We start from the raw sequence: 12,892 nt of genomic DNA on the forward strand, positions 1-12,892 counted from the left end.
AGCTGGTAGGCCTTCCTGTTGTAAGAAACTAAAAGCATTCTCATAACATAGCTAGATTGACAGTTTGGCAGAAATTTCCTGTGATACTTTAATCTATAATTCCTTTAAAAGAACTTTAATTTAAAGAGATTCAGCCCATTCTGAGGGAGAGGCTGATTGGTTTGGTTGTCTTGTTTTTCTTTGTGCAAAATATTTCAGTTTTATTGTAACATGGAAAAGAAAATGCTTGAAACCTTGACAATATTTCAAGGATGGGAAATTGATTTTTTTTTTTTTTTTTTTTAAATCTTTATCCAAAACTTAAGGAGATATATACGGTATCTGTACTGTGTTACACTAAATGCTTGGAAAAATGGTCCTGTGTATTTCAGGCTGGCTACCTAGAGAGAATGGCTACATCTGACTTCTTATCTGTTTTTGCTTTCTCCCATAAAATTGAGATAATAGCAGCCTGCGTATTTCGCAAATAAATAATTAAGAAGCAGTTGAGTATCGTAGTAATGATCACAATGGAAGTACAGTAATTGTGTTTTTGTAAATTCAGAGCTACATTGCGCAGGGAAAAGAAAATATAATGTAGAATATCTGAGTTAGCAGTATCCATCCTGTGCACTGAAGAAGGCAAAGATCCTAATAAAGAAATAGTATGTGATCAAATAATTAAAGGTTGTTTTATGTGCATAGAAAGGATGAGCTAAGCTTGGACATGTAATTTTTCTGTGACCTGTATCTTGAGTATGTGAAGAAATGAAAACACTTTGGTTTTCTGTTGTATATTTATTCATGAATATGTTTTGACTTTGTAAACAGATGTGTTCCAGTAGCTGATTTCAAAGTAACAATTCTGTAATTAAAGAAGCAAGTACAGCCTATGATAGTTCTGAATCCTCAGGGAAATGGGCAAGTTGAAGGGAAAATGCTCAATTAGTGCTGATATTTATGTGTTCTAATTCAGCCATTCCCACACTTCATGTCCATTGCTGTGCTCCACTATTGTCATTACAAAATAATGAAGCCATTGTTCAAATTTCTTCTCCAGATCAGGGGGACATTCCAGAGCAGTGTGAAAGTGATGCCTTGCATCCATCTGGGGACATCGTCAATGGAAACCGTGTCACAGCCACTGTGCCAGCAATAGCCACTTCGCTGCAGGACTTAAGTGAGTTCTCAGCTCAGAAACAAGAGTGAATACCCTTTTTAAATCTCAAATGTATAACAAAAAAAGCCAGATATTTAACATTCTCTAGGTATGTATGCTGGCGTGATTGAAAAATTTTTGCAAAGGTGCTAATTATGTAATAAAGAGGAAGGAATGTTTTCTTTTCCTTTACCATATGAGGATGAGTTTTTCACCCTGGGTTTGGTTAAATTTGTTTTTAATCTAAACACTTTGCCACCAATCCCACCCCCCATCCAACTTGTGGAGAGACAATTTTGGTTTCTTTCTTTTCTCTTTAGGGTAATTATTAAATATTATTTCTGCTTTTAATAGAAATAAGACTTGAAAAGTTTTGTTATTTGGTGGGGGTTTTAAGCATTTTATGTACCGCTTGTCTGGATTTTTTTCATTTTCCTTTACTCTGTTCACAAACTGTATTACCACAATGCTGTTTTAATTCTTTGGGTAGATGAGGATGGTTTCAGTGCAGCATGCTGCTTTTCTAGTTGTTCTAGATGGAAGCATTATGATTATTTTCATTTAGAGAAGAGCTTTCTAGCCTCTAACAATTCCCAGTATATAGTTTGCCCATCTAATTACTATCTGAATACTGTTCTAAGACAGCTTTTTAAATATACTGGTCACATCAGCGGTGTGTCCTGCAATAATATGCAAAAGTACTTTGCTTTCTAAATATAAAGACTTGTATCCAACCATATTGCAGAGAAGGAAAGACTATAGCAACGTGAACTTTAGGATAACAGAAATTTAATGAGAAAGTCCTTGATAGGAACGGGAAGTGCATGGAGAGATTTGTAAACTCTCTGGCCTCTACTTTGGCTCTACTGTTTAACTCTTTGTGTGTCAGGTATCAGACTGAAAACGTTTAGAAGTGGGAAGAAACATTACCAGATACCTAAGAATAACTTTGGTATATGTATAAACAATATATACAGTTGTTTTTCATTTACTATTAATGTTATACAGGAACCTGTTACTGATTTGTGTGCTACTGTAGTGGATTACTGAACTACATAAATCAAATCACAGATGTTGACATAATTTTTCACAGCGGTGCTGGATCAGAGACAGATTGAAGAACAGAGTAGAGAGGTTGAGAAAAACTTAGAAGAAAGGAAAGCAAAAGAAGAAAGGAGAGAAAGAGAACAACAGGAAGCTTTGGAAAGAGAGCAAAAAGAAGTGGAAAAGCTTAACGAGGAGGTGGTGATTCAGTATTTTAATTTCTGACAGTAATGCCACTTTGCAGTGCTGTGTATTTTAGGATTGCTGTGTGTTGCTTGGTTAAAAACAGATTTTATTCTTTAAGTGAAAGTAGTAGAGGCTAAGTTCTTTTATGTACTTGTGCGATCAACCAAAGAATCTCGCTAGAATTTCTCCTTGTGCCAGGTAACTTTTTCACTGGAAATAGATGCATTTTCTTCCATGCTTCATGTAGCTGGAAGTTACAGTTTTATGGCCAGAACTTAGAAGGCAGCTGTTGCCAGGCTATCGGAACCAGCTATACATTCAGTGACTTTCTGGTCTGGTGCCAGAACATGTTAACATCCATCTGTTCATTAGCCTGTAACAGGGTATCTAGGGTACTTTCTTGGAAGTAGAAGTCATAAGGAGACCTTAAGGAGTTTCCTTAAATCCCTTTGAGCTGATGCAGCATGTGTTGAAGTACTGTTCTGGACTTCTAGGACCTGTATAAAACTTGGTTTTTGCTCCCTCCCCTTTTTGTCTTCCTCTTCCCACCCTTAAATCTTGGTTAATTTGATTCAGCATACTGGTACTGATCAGACATTCTCATGCGACCCTTCACACCGGCAAACTAGGCCCTTCAAGGATCTTGCATACCTGTGTCACTCATCTTCTTCAATTCACTTGTAGATGTCCTACATGGAAGCCTCAGGCCTCACAGCACCTCAGACATCCAGACAGGGTTAGAGTGGGATTTCTTGAATGTCACTTCTTGAATTGAAGCAATAGCTTAACATTTCATCTTGAACTGCATGTAGCAAGTTTAATGCTGTTTAGACTGCTGTGTTTTACCGAGGTTAACATGAAATCCTGCATGTAGTGCAGGTGTTAAGGTATAAAGGTATTTTTCTTGAGGTGACTGGTATTTAATTTTGATTCTGTGTCTTAAAGTGGATCCAAGACTCGATGAAAATAGATGAAGAAAAAGAAGTTAAGGAGGGGATAAAGTCTGAAAACAGTAATTCTGGTGCTGAAGATAATGATGTAAGGGATCCTACTCCAAATCCATTAGAAAAATACATGAGAATAATCCAGCAGAGCAGAGAGCAGGAACTGGCAAACAAGGTGATTATTCTCAAAACTGGGTCCCAGAAATATTGACTGAATTTGTGTCTTGCTAAGTATGCTTAGAGTGAAAACAATATTCTTTTTTTGTCCCCTTCCTTCAGAAGCTTTATGTAACAACCTGCATAGATGAATGTTTGGATTTGTAGTTCAAAAGAAAAAAACTGAAAACTTTCTTTTATAAGGGTTTTTGTTCTGGTATCCTGTGGGAGGGGGTTGGTTTGTTTGTTTTTTAGGTACTAGGACAGTATTTAAATGTAAATGCCCTCAATTTTTAGTTTCAAACTGTACTTAAACACAATTTAATCTACACAGGTCAGTTTGTGTTCCGCTAACACAACTGATAGAATCTATTCTGGCAAAATGGAAAATTTGACCTTAAAGAATAGGTGTGTACATGGGCAAACGTTACTTTGATGAAGGAATGCAGCATACTTTTATTCAGACATTATCCAAACCTGATTTTCCAAAGCAGCATTATTCCAGATGCAATGTAGCATTTGTAGAAATAAGGTGGCTCCTTCAGAAGATTTTTATTTTCAGTTAGGTGCTTTAAAATACACATACTGTTATTAGAGTCACTTAAGCCTCGACTTAAGAACCAGTTACAGAAATTGTATTTTCCTCGTGGTTGCCAGGATTCAAAAAAAGAAGACATAGGAGAAGTATCACTTGCAGAGGGACTTGTATCTAGTGAAAAGGACGACAGGTAAGGCTGTTGTATCACTATTAATAACTTCTATTACTCCATATTAATAAATATTGTACTATATATTCTGGTTAAGAGACATCTGCCTCCTTAAAAAGCAAAATAAACTAGTAATCGAAAGCGAATGTGTTGGAAAAACTGAAGATCCTTCCAATTGTTATACAAGTAAAAAAGTTATGCACTGTATGGAATTCAGCTCTGGGAACTATGTTCAATAGCTGTGGCAATTAGAGCTTTTTATCTGCAACTGAGCAGCATCTCAGTTCCTTCACAGTGAGCTGAAGTATGAGGGATTCTTCTCGGGTACTGACCTGAAATGTGAAGGCTTGTCTGTGCTGCACCTTGCAGATAGTCTGTTATTGACCTTGAACCTAGCTTTGGTTTATCAGTAGCATCATGGACTTCTAACAAACTAGTTCACATGCTTTTTTCAGAGATTTTTGGCTGCCTGCACTGAGTTACCACAGCTAGGGCATTTACTAGACATCAATAAATAAGGATATGTAGAGTTTTAGTTGCTTGAGAGGAAAAAAACTGACAACCTCTATCAAATCGTTCAGTTTATTATTTGAAGATGTAGAACTGAAAATACATATAAGCAAAAAATATGGAGCAGTTAGTTAAAAAAAAATTAAAAGCTCACACTAACTGTAGTAATGATTCAGTATTATCATCTGTGCCTTTAAAGTGCTGTTTTACATACGATACCCTAGCCTGGTGCTCCTGAATTGCATCCATGTAGTGTTCTTTTCACTGGGTAAGTAAGTACTACAATAGTGGATAGATAGTACCACTTTTCGATCGATACAAGATGGCTTTCTGTTCAGGAAGGCCCAAATCCTCACCCTTAAAGGCTTGCTTATTGCCTTTAGTTCACTGAAGCAAAAGAGAATTGCAGCATAGGCAGTCTCTTAACTGTCTTTTTAAAACAAGTATTTATAGTTAAGATTCAAGATAAGAAACTATTTTGGACTCATACCACTTTCTTTCCCTCCCTCCTGTCCTTAATACAGCGCTGCAGGCATTTCTCATGGAGACATGGATGAAAACTTCTGGTGAACAATAGCTACTGCTTTTTATTATTGTTTTTACAATAAAAATGTTTTTAAAGCAGCTTTCTACCTGTAAAAAGTTGTAATAAATGTTAGGCACCAAGATTGCAGGCTGTACAATTATAAATTAATAAAGCTGATTTTTGAGCTATCATCTCCTCCCTTCAGTCATTGACTTCAAATAGTGAGCCCCCATGTGTTACTAATCCAGAAGGCGGCCCTTGAGTAGGGTGAGAGAAAGGACAAAGCTGTGCAAAGAAATGAATCCGTATGTTCAGGTAGTTTGGCTTTGGCACTGAATTCCTCTAAACTTTGGCAGCTCTCCAAGTGGTGCTCCCCCCCAACCCCTTCCCCTCCACTGTTACAAACTGTAGGGCAAAGCAACAGCGTGCAGGTAACAATTCAGTCATCGTCCCCTGTTTTTAAAGGTGGCCTGTGGAGACCCTCGGCTTGCGCAGTTTCAGAGTGTGACAGACCCAACCTGATGTGCCCCTTTTACCGCTATGGCAGGGGAAGCAAACACTTTCAAAAGCAGCCTTAGCTTGTGTATCACCTTGTTGGTATTAACCAGCCCAGAACGGAGAGATTCAAGTAAAAATGCTATTTAACTCATCTTTATTTAAGCTTTGTATTTTGTAGGTAGATTATAGGCAAGATCATTAAACTTTATTTACAGTATAAAATACAGTATTTCTTATCAATGAAGTAATTTTGGGTGGCAGCATATATTACAACTTGCACTGCATTTGAGGCTGCTCATTGTGACCTAACTACAAGAACATGAAGCCAAGTTTGACAGAATGTAGGGGCAAAAACCAAAGCTCTGTCTCGTGAATTCACTGGATTTTGAAACCTGATGGATCAAAGAAGTGAGAGACATAATCTTTGCTTTTAGAAATTAAGCTAAAATGTGATTTGGTGGCTAGCCTAATTTTACATGCTGCTTAATTTGGTGTTGCAGTGATGCTGGCATTTACAAAATTTCTGAGAAACTCCCCCTGCTTGATGTCCGGCACGGGACAGATAGTGCTTGTTGCATGATGCTGGCCTGGAACAACTATCAATGCTTGATGCTAGAACCGCTTGCCGACTTACCACACTGAAGCGTACACCTATGGGGCATCCCTTCCCGGGACAGGAGCAAAGGGATAGATACTACTGAACAAAATGTGTTTAACTTCAGATAGAGACATAAAGCCTAGAGGTGCGCTAGTGCGGAGTAGCTGTAGGTCTGTTTTCAAATAAGCATACACAAGTGTTGTCTATTATCTACAAATATTTATTTTAACACTTGGATGTAACTACAGGAAGCCCTTGGCACTGATAGAAAATATTGATTCACTGTTAGGTTACAAAAATTTATACATAGCAAAATTTAATGCTCTTTACATAAAAATATTAGACTACTTAAACAAAACTTCAAAAACTCCCAGTAATAGCTACACTGAATTAGAAAAGAATTAGGCTTTAAGACACTGCCTCCATTATTACCCTTATGCAAACACTGGGCTAGAACATCACCTGCATTGCTGTAGAAATGTCTCCTTCATGCAACAGGTAAGAACATACACTAGGCTATTTTGTCCTATTTGTTCTACATTGATCAACTTGGCCCCTTTTTGAAACTGTCAAATTAGACTTCAATATTTAACAAAAAAAATTATATTTGAAGTTAATACCCCCCCAAATGCCTTTTCTCTTAATACTGACTTGAAGACATTTGTGCTTCCTTTGATTTATATTCAGCAAACAGTCAAAACTATCAAACCACATGTCAGCTTAACATGGGTATGACTTGAATATTTAATTTTTTCAAATGACTGATGTGTTTTACTTTTTCCCCCAACATTTATATATATATATCATATAGAACAAACACCAAATATACCATCACTAATACTCAAGATATCACTGAATGCTTCTGAAAAAAACATTAATTAGAAGGCAGACTTCTATGGGAAATGACTTTAAAATGGCACCAGTTTGTTGTTTTTTTTTTCTCTGAACACCATGTTTTTTTCTTCATGTGCTAATTAATTCGTAAAAAGGAAAACATGTAAGCACTGACTATAAATTTGCTAAGCACCAAGATAGAGAAAGGTGGACATCCTGTATTCTGGTTTATGGCTGTAATTTTTATTGTTTGTGTAAAACTCTGCAAACTTTCTCATTCGCTCATTTGGAATAGTCGGATCAGTGTCATTTTAATAAGGTAACACTTTTCACTTACTTAAAATGTAGGATAATGGTCTCCTGCCACTATATAAATGTTAAGACATTTACAGAAAATAAATATTAAGGCAAAGCTGACATTTATTTTCAAAGAAGGGGATCATTATCCAGATCCAGGGATCTACATCCTGTTAAATATTTAATGAAAAGATTAAAACTTGGGACATCTGCTCAGCACTTACGTAAGCACAGGAGCGTGACTACTTCACCATAAAAAAAGTGTGGCACGGAAGTCAAGTGCTGTTCCTGTGGCCCACAGCGAGTGGGCAAAGACAGCCCTGTGGAAACTTAGGAACTGCTGCAACGGTGCTGCTACGTAAGCGCAAGCAGTCAGCAGTCTTAGCTGGACACAGTTTCGTTTGGTATATAAACTGAACAGCATGAACTGTGGCTGAACAACACGTCGTGCACGTGCCTTTGCCTAAGGTCTGTACAGAGATCTACTGCCTGCTGGTTTGGAGCACCTGCCCCAGTTTTGTGCAGGATGTCACGCTGTAGAACATGTCAAATATTAAGTACGAAAAGTCTCGAAGAAGAATAATTTGGTCACTTATTGTGAAGTGTTGCCTTTTAAAATGCCTGGAATAAAACCTCCATTCTCTGTATGAAAGGATGGAAGATTACCCATGGGAAGATTTCCCTATGAATGTGTTCCAGGAGCCGGAATGTGAAGCTTTTGCACTTCTCTCTAATTTTGTTTGGTAGACACACACCTGTACTGCAGAGCAGCTATTTGTTGATTTGTCAGAGCTACAGAATTCTTCTGCTGAATTACTGTGGCAAACATTTATGTGTAAGAATTGAGTTGCTCTTTTGACCGAGACTGGATATCCTGAAGCTCCTGCTCTTCTTTTGCTTTGATATCTTGGTAGGCCTGCATTTTGCTTGCATCCTTTAAGTAGGCCCAGTTAGAAGACAGTATCATGAGGAAGTGGATCTGGAAGAGAAGGGTGAGCATGATGGCTAGTGAGCATGTCAAGAGGCAAAGCAAGCTGCTAGTCAGATTAATAGACGCTCTTTAAAATAACGACCAAAAAAAAGTTATTCTACGTTAATAAGCATTCAGTTATTAAAACAAGCACAGAGGCTATTTTCAAAGATCTCTAGAATTTGGCATGCTAATACTTCAGTTGGTTATTCACAATTTAGAGAAAGTTAGTATAACAGTAATAATATGAGCTACAGAGTTGTACGGATCAATTAAAGTGCAGAATGGTGGGAAGCAGGAAAAAAGTTTTGTATGTGGCAATTTATGTAATCTGTAAGCTATGCGGTGCTCAGAAGAACTGCTTTCTAAGGTTGTGGTGTTCATGCATAGCCAAGCCCAGATCCTGGTAAGTCTTTTCCCCAACAAGCAGATGAGAATTCCACCCTCCCCCTGGAAAAAGCCTGAAATTGTAAACAGTTTTATTTACGTGAACAAGGCTACATTAACATATTGAAAAATTAAACAACAAAACATGAGTCCAATACTAAGCAAAAGCATGCAATCTCTGGGTTAAGAAGTCGTAATTGTATATTTTTATAACTAAGTTTTAAACTTCCATTGTCCAACCAGAGGTGAAGAGTTTTATATCATATATAACAACTGGTTCTTTTTTATTATTGTTGTGTGGATTTTTTCTAGTTTGTGCATTCATCTCTTCCCAACTTCTTTTCACCACACTTCATGCAGAAAATCTACATCCGAAAACACTGATTCGCGTCTCCTGTTTTTTTTTTTAATCCAAACAGTGTAAAAAGGTCTCTATGATCTATGCATGGTTTTGCTTCCCGTGCAGTCATACTTACATTTTTGAGATCTGGCTACTGAGAAATCAGTTACTAAAGTGCAAGCCATACAAGAACAGAAGCTATTTCTACGCCGTTTCTTACTAGCTCAGGGTCCAAAAGAAAGAATGTGATTGTTCTACGCAGAGCTAATACAAGGATGTATTTCCTTCCAGAGAGAGCATGATTTGGCAATTACTTGAAAATGAAGTAAAAGAAAATAATCAATCAACTTTATCATCCATGCACTGGAAATACAAGCCAACTAATTCATAATACCTGGGCTTCTGATTTCTGCCAAGAAGAGATGACACCACTTTACTATTCCTTTTCTTTTGTATCCTATGTATTTTGTATGCTCGGGGGGGTTGTATTTGGTGTTCAGGATGAAGAATAAGTTAATAATTCTGACCCTGAACTGTTCCAGTATTTGTTGCAGAGATGACTGTTAGAAAGCAAGTGCAGACTTGAAATGAAATATCCCATCTTCAGAAGGTTGATTTATAAACACCCCTACAGTAACTGAATCCTCTCAACATCAAAAAATAGCCAGATCTCATCCACATCATAGTTCATATACAAGAAGCCATTTTATTAATCTGATAAGCTAAATGATGCTTACTGCAGCTATTTACAATTACTGTAACAAAATTCAGAAAGCTAGACTTTTAGCCTAGGGTGTCAGTGGTATTTCAAGCTACGCAATGCAGCTCTTTACTGGGCTTATACAATTTAGAATTTAGTGCAGCAATCTTCCCGACTCTTAAACTTCAAAACAGCATAGTTATATGTAGTAGCCATCATGTAGATCAGCTGGTGGAAAAGAACAAAATACAGGAGAGTAAGATACAACAAGGTGACGGCTCGAGCCCACGTGGGCAACTGTCGATACTTTTACAACAGACGTTATTCTGAGCTTCTTCCAGGGTGAAGATGCAAGATAAATAACTTGCCATTTACCCGGAGATCATAACCTCCGTACAGACCCAAGGCTATTTCATCAACAAATAGCGAGTATTACACCTGGATTGGCTGACATGAGGTTAGATGCTGGCAGCTAGAGGAAGCGTTAGACATATGAAGCAAGTCATCTTGTTAACATCCCTTTTTCCACCTGCTACCTGTAATTGGCACTGCAGAGTTGGACTAGTCAAACTGTCTGGGTCCAGACAAAAAAACCAAGAGGTTACAAGCGACTGATCAAATAAACTACAAAAATGAAAAGAAACAGTGGACGTAAAAATAGAAATAGCGGGTAGAAGTATGATTTTCAAAGGACATGCAAAGAATTTTATTCTAAGGATAGGGGAGGTGGGTTAAGATGACTTCTTAAAGCAGCAGTTCAGGACCTGCTGACCTGTAATGACCAAACCATAGCAGCAAATAATGGCGATTACAGCTTGCCCTCCTTAATGTCTAGTATAGCTATTTTTAAGATACACAAAATTTAATCTTAAAGCATCTTAAGCCTGAAAGGAACACGTTACACAATAAACAACAAAAAGTGCTACCCACCAATGCTATGACAGTGGCACCAGCTCCAGCACAAGCCACAATGAACAGGTGATAAGACATGTAGAACTAGAGAAAAAAACACGTTAAAAACATTGAAGCAACTGAGTATAGTATAAAATGCATTTCAGCTGTTCTAGAGAATAAGGATAAAAAAATAAAATCTTTATAGCAAGGTATTCAAAGCGTTAGAAAATAAAAATGTTCTGAAATAACTTGTTTTCTGGATGACCTAACACAGGATAATTTCAGTGTTGTGTTTAAATCAATCTCTTTACACTGTTAGTGTTAGTTTTCTCCAAAAACTTTCATCAAATTATTATTACACGGTGCCCAAGTGACTTGGGAGGCAAAAGCTGCACACACGTTACGCTTCTGTACCTCATTCGTGTTGCAGATGTTCTCTAAAATCGGGCCACAGGCTTTGCCAGGTACAGCATTCCAAGGGATAATACCTGAAATACCACAGCAAAAGAAACCACTAATTTTAGCAATCAACACACGCTTTCTATTCTTCGCTCATCTTTTCCACCTACTTGGCAGCTGTGTTCCCATTTTGGGCATCTGCACGTTGACCGGTACAGCTTTGAGTCGGCGGGAGGAATTAAAACAACTCACTCAGGTTCTACTTTCGCCCTATATTGAGGCTTGCTGCCAAGATATGTTCTCAGATGTGGTTTTCCCATATGGCAGCCAAATGGTTGGTTGGGTTTTTGCGCTTCAGGTCCAGTCCCATACTGCCTACTCACCCACTCAGCACCGAAAGGGATAATCTGCATCTCAGCAGTACTTGGCACCTTTCAGGATAGCACCTACTAGCCAGATTAAGTTCTACTTAGACAAGTAACTGCTGTAGAAGAGTGTGAATATGGAGGTAGAGGGAAGAATTACAGAAGGACTTTTTTCTGGTTTAGTTTCAGTAGGTAAAAAAGCGTTAAGTGAACACTGCTACAAGAAAATTCAGTCTGTCGCACCTCACATACTCCCAATTACTTTTCTTACATGATTGAGAATCTGAAAAGTTGACAGGATCTAGACAGTTTAAAATAACCTAAACTTTTAGGCCCATAACAGACGTAAAGCTTAAGCAAAAGCCATTTGAAACAGGAGAAAACCAGTTTGTCTCCTCCATATAACTTGCATTTCAAACTCAGCTGGTTAGAATTAGCAATTTCAACTATGGGGCAGGTCACTGAAATTATCTCAGGATGGTATGGCTTTCAAAAAGATTTTATAGCATTTACTTTAAAGCCAGCTGCTGCTCTGCAACTGCAATATAGACTTGAAGCCTTTTAGCTACTGCTTTCACCCAAAAACGTGAGGACAGTTCAGTGACACAAGTCTCCTGTTAAGGAGCTGCTCTCTCCCATCACTCATTGAAAGACAAGTGGTTTTACTGATCAGAGGAACAGCACAACCCCACGTGGCACTTGTACAGCTGCGAAACAACCAGGAGAAGCAGAAAGGCGGAGGAGCACATCTTCCCCCTGCACTCCTACGCTTTGCTGCTGAAGAAAATGTCTTCCCAGACTCTTGCTGTCAGTTGGTAAAATAGGATGCAAACATTTTAACTGATTTGGGACTCACTTTTAAAATTAGTATATCTTATCTTCTCCTACTGGACTTGCAGCCCAGAGAGGAACGCAAAACCAAGCTTTCTTACTTTTTCAACTCTGAATCTGTTTTCTCAGCTTTGAATGATTTAGTCCAAAGAAAGAAACATTCCCAGAAAATGCTAGCTAAAATGAAGCCAAAAGTAATGGTGACAAAAGCTGTTCTGCACAAGGGAAGCTGAAAAGATTAACTTCAGGAAAAATTCACCTTAAGGAATATGAACTACTTGAAAAGCGTGACCCTATTTTAAGCTATTGTCCCCACTACTCTGCTACCTGCACCCCCTTCGGATTTCTGTGTGTCAAAAAGCAAGTATTAATTCATTAATAGTGAAGGCAGACTCTCGATTGCAGGTTTTTGGTCTTTTAACTGAAAGTAATTGTTCGAGCAAAGTTCAAGTGTTAACTTCATATTTAAATGTAAAACCAACTTTTTGAAAGGAAAGATATCAGCTCAAAAACCAGAATCTGGTTATCTATTTCTCAGCGCTGTTTCTAAGCAGTTTATTTTGAGGCT

The 12,892-nt window shown here is 37.9% G+C and overlaps 2 protein-coding genes across 5 annotated transcripts in view; one reads left to right on the top strand and one right to left on the bottom strand.

Moving 5' to 3' along the window:
- OFD1 (OFD1 centriole and centriolar satellite protein) overlaps positions 1 to 5,353 on the top strand; it is a 35,531-nt gene extending 30,178 nt beyond the window's left edge. The window contains exons 19-23 of the mRNA XM_059825776.1: positions 1,040 to 1,159; positions 2,232 to 2,380; positions 3,314 to 3,487; positions 4,126 to 4,196; positions 5,210 to 5,353. Coding sequence (XP_059681759.1) covers positions 1,040 to 1,159; positions 2,232 to 2,380; positions 3,314 to 3,487; positions 4,126 to 4,196; positions 5,210 to 5,255 — 560 coding nt within the window. The 3' untranslated portion in view covers positions 5,256 to 5,353. The remainder of the gene's footprint in view (positions 1 to 1,039; positions 1,160 to 2,231; positions 2,381 to 3,313; positions 3,488 to 4,125; positions 4,197 to 5,209) is intronic.
- A 2,532-nt stretch (positions 5,354 to 7,885) lies between these two features.
- The window catches only part of GPM6B (glycoprotein M6B), a 31,037-nt gene continuing 26,030 nt past the window's right edge, over positions 7,886 to 12,892 (bottom strand). For 2 of the 4 annotated variants that reach the window (XM_059825801.1, XM_009810575.2), the window contains 3 exons: positions 11,144 to 11,217; positions 10,766 to 10,831; positions 7,886 to 8,417 (listed from right to left, as the gene is read on the bottom strand). In XM_059825801.1, coding sequence (XP_059681784.1) covers positions 8,268 to 8,417; positions 10,766 to 10,831; positions 11,144 to 11,217 — 290 coding nt within the window. In that variant the 3' untranslated portion in view covers positions 7,886 to 8,267. Of the gene's footprint in view, positions 10,064 to 10,765; positions 10,832 to 11,143; positions 11,218 to 12,892 lie in introns of all 4 variants that reach the window. The other 2 variants (XM_059825808.1, XM_009810576.2) reach the window with 1 other exon arrangement.

The sequence above is a fragment of the Gavia stellata genome, chromosome 1 (assembly GCF_030936135.1).
Source record: "Gavia stellata isolate bGavSte3 chromosome 1, bGavSte3.hap2, whole genome shotgun sequence".
Lineage (NCBI taxonomy): Eukaryota > Metazoa > Chordata > Aves > Gaviiformes > Gaviidae > Gavia > Gavia stellata.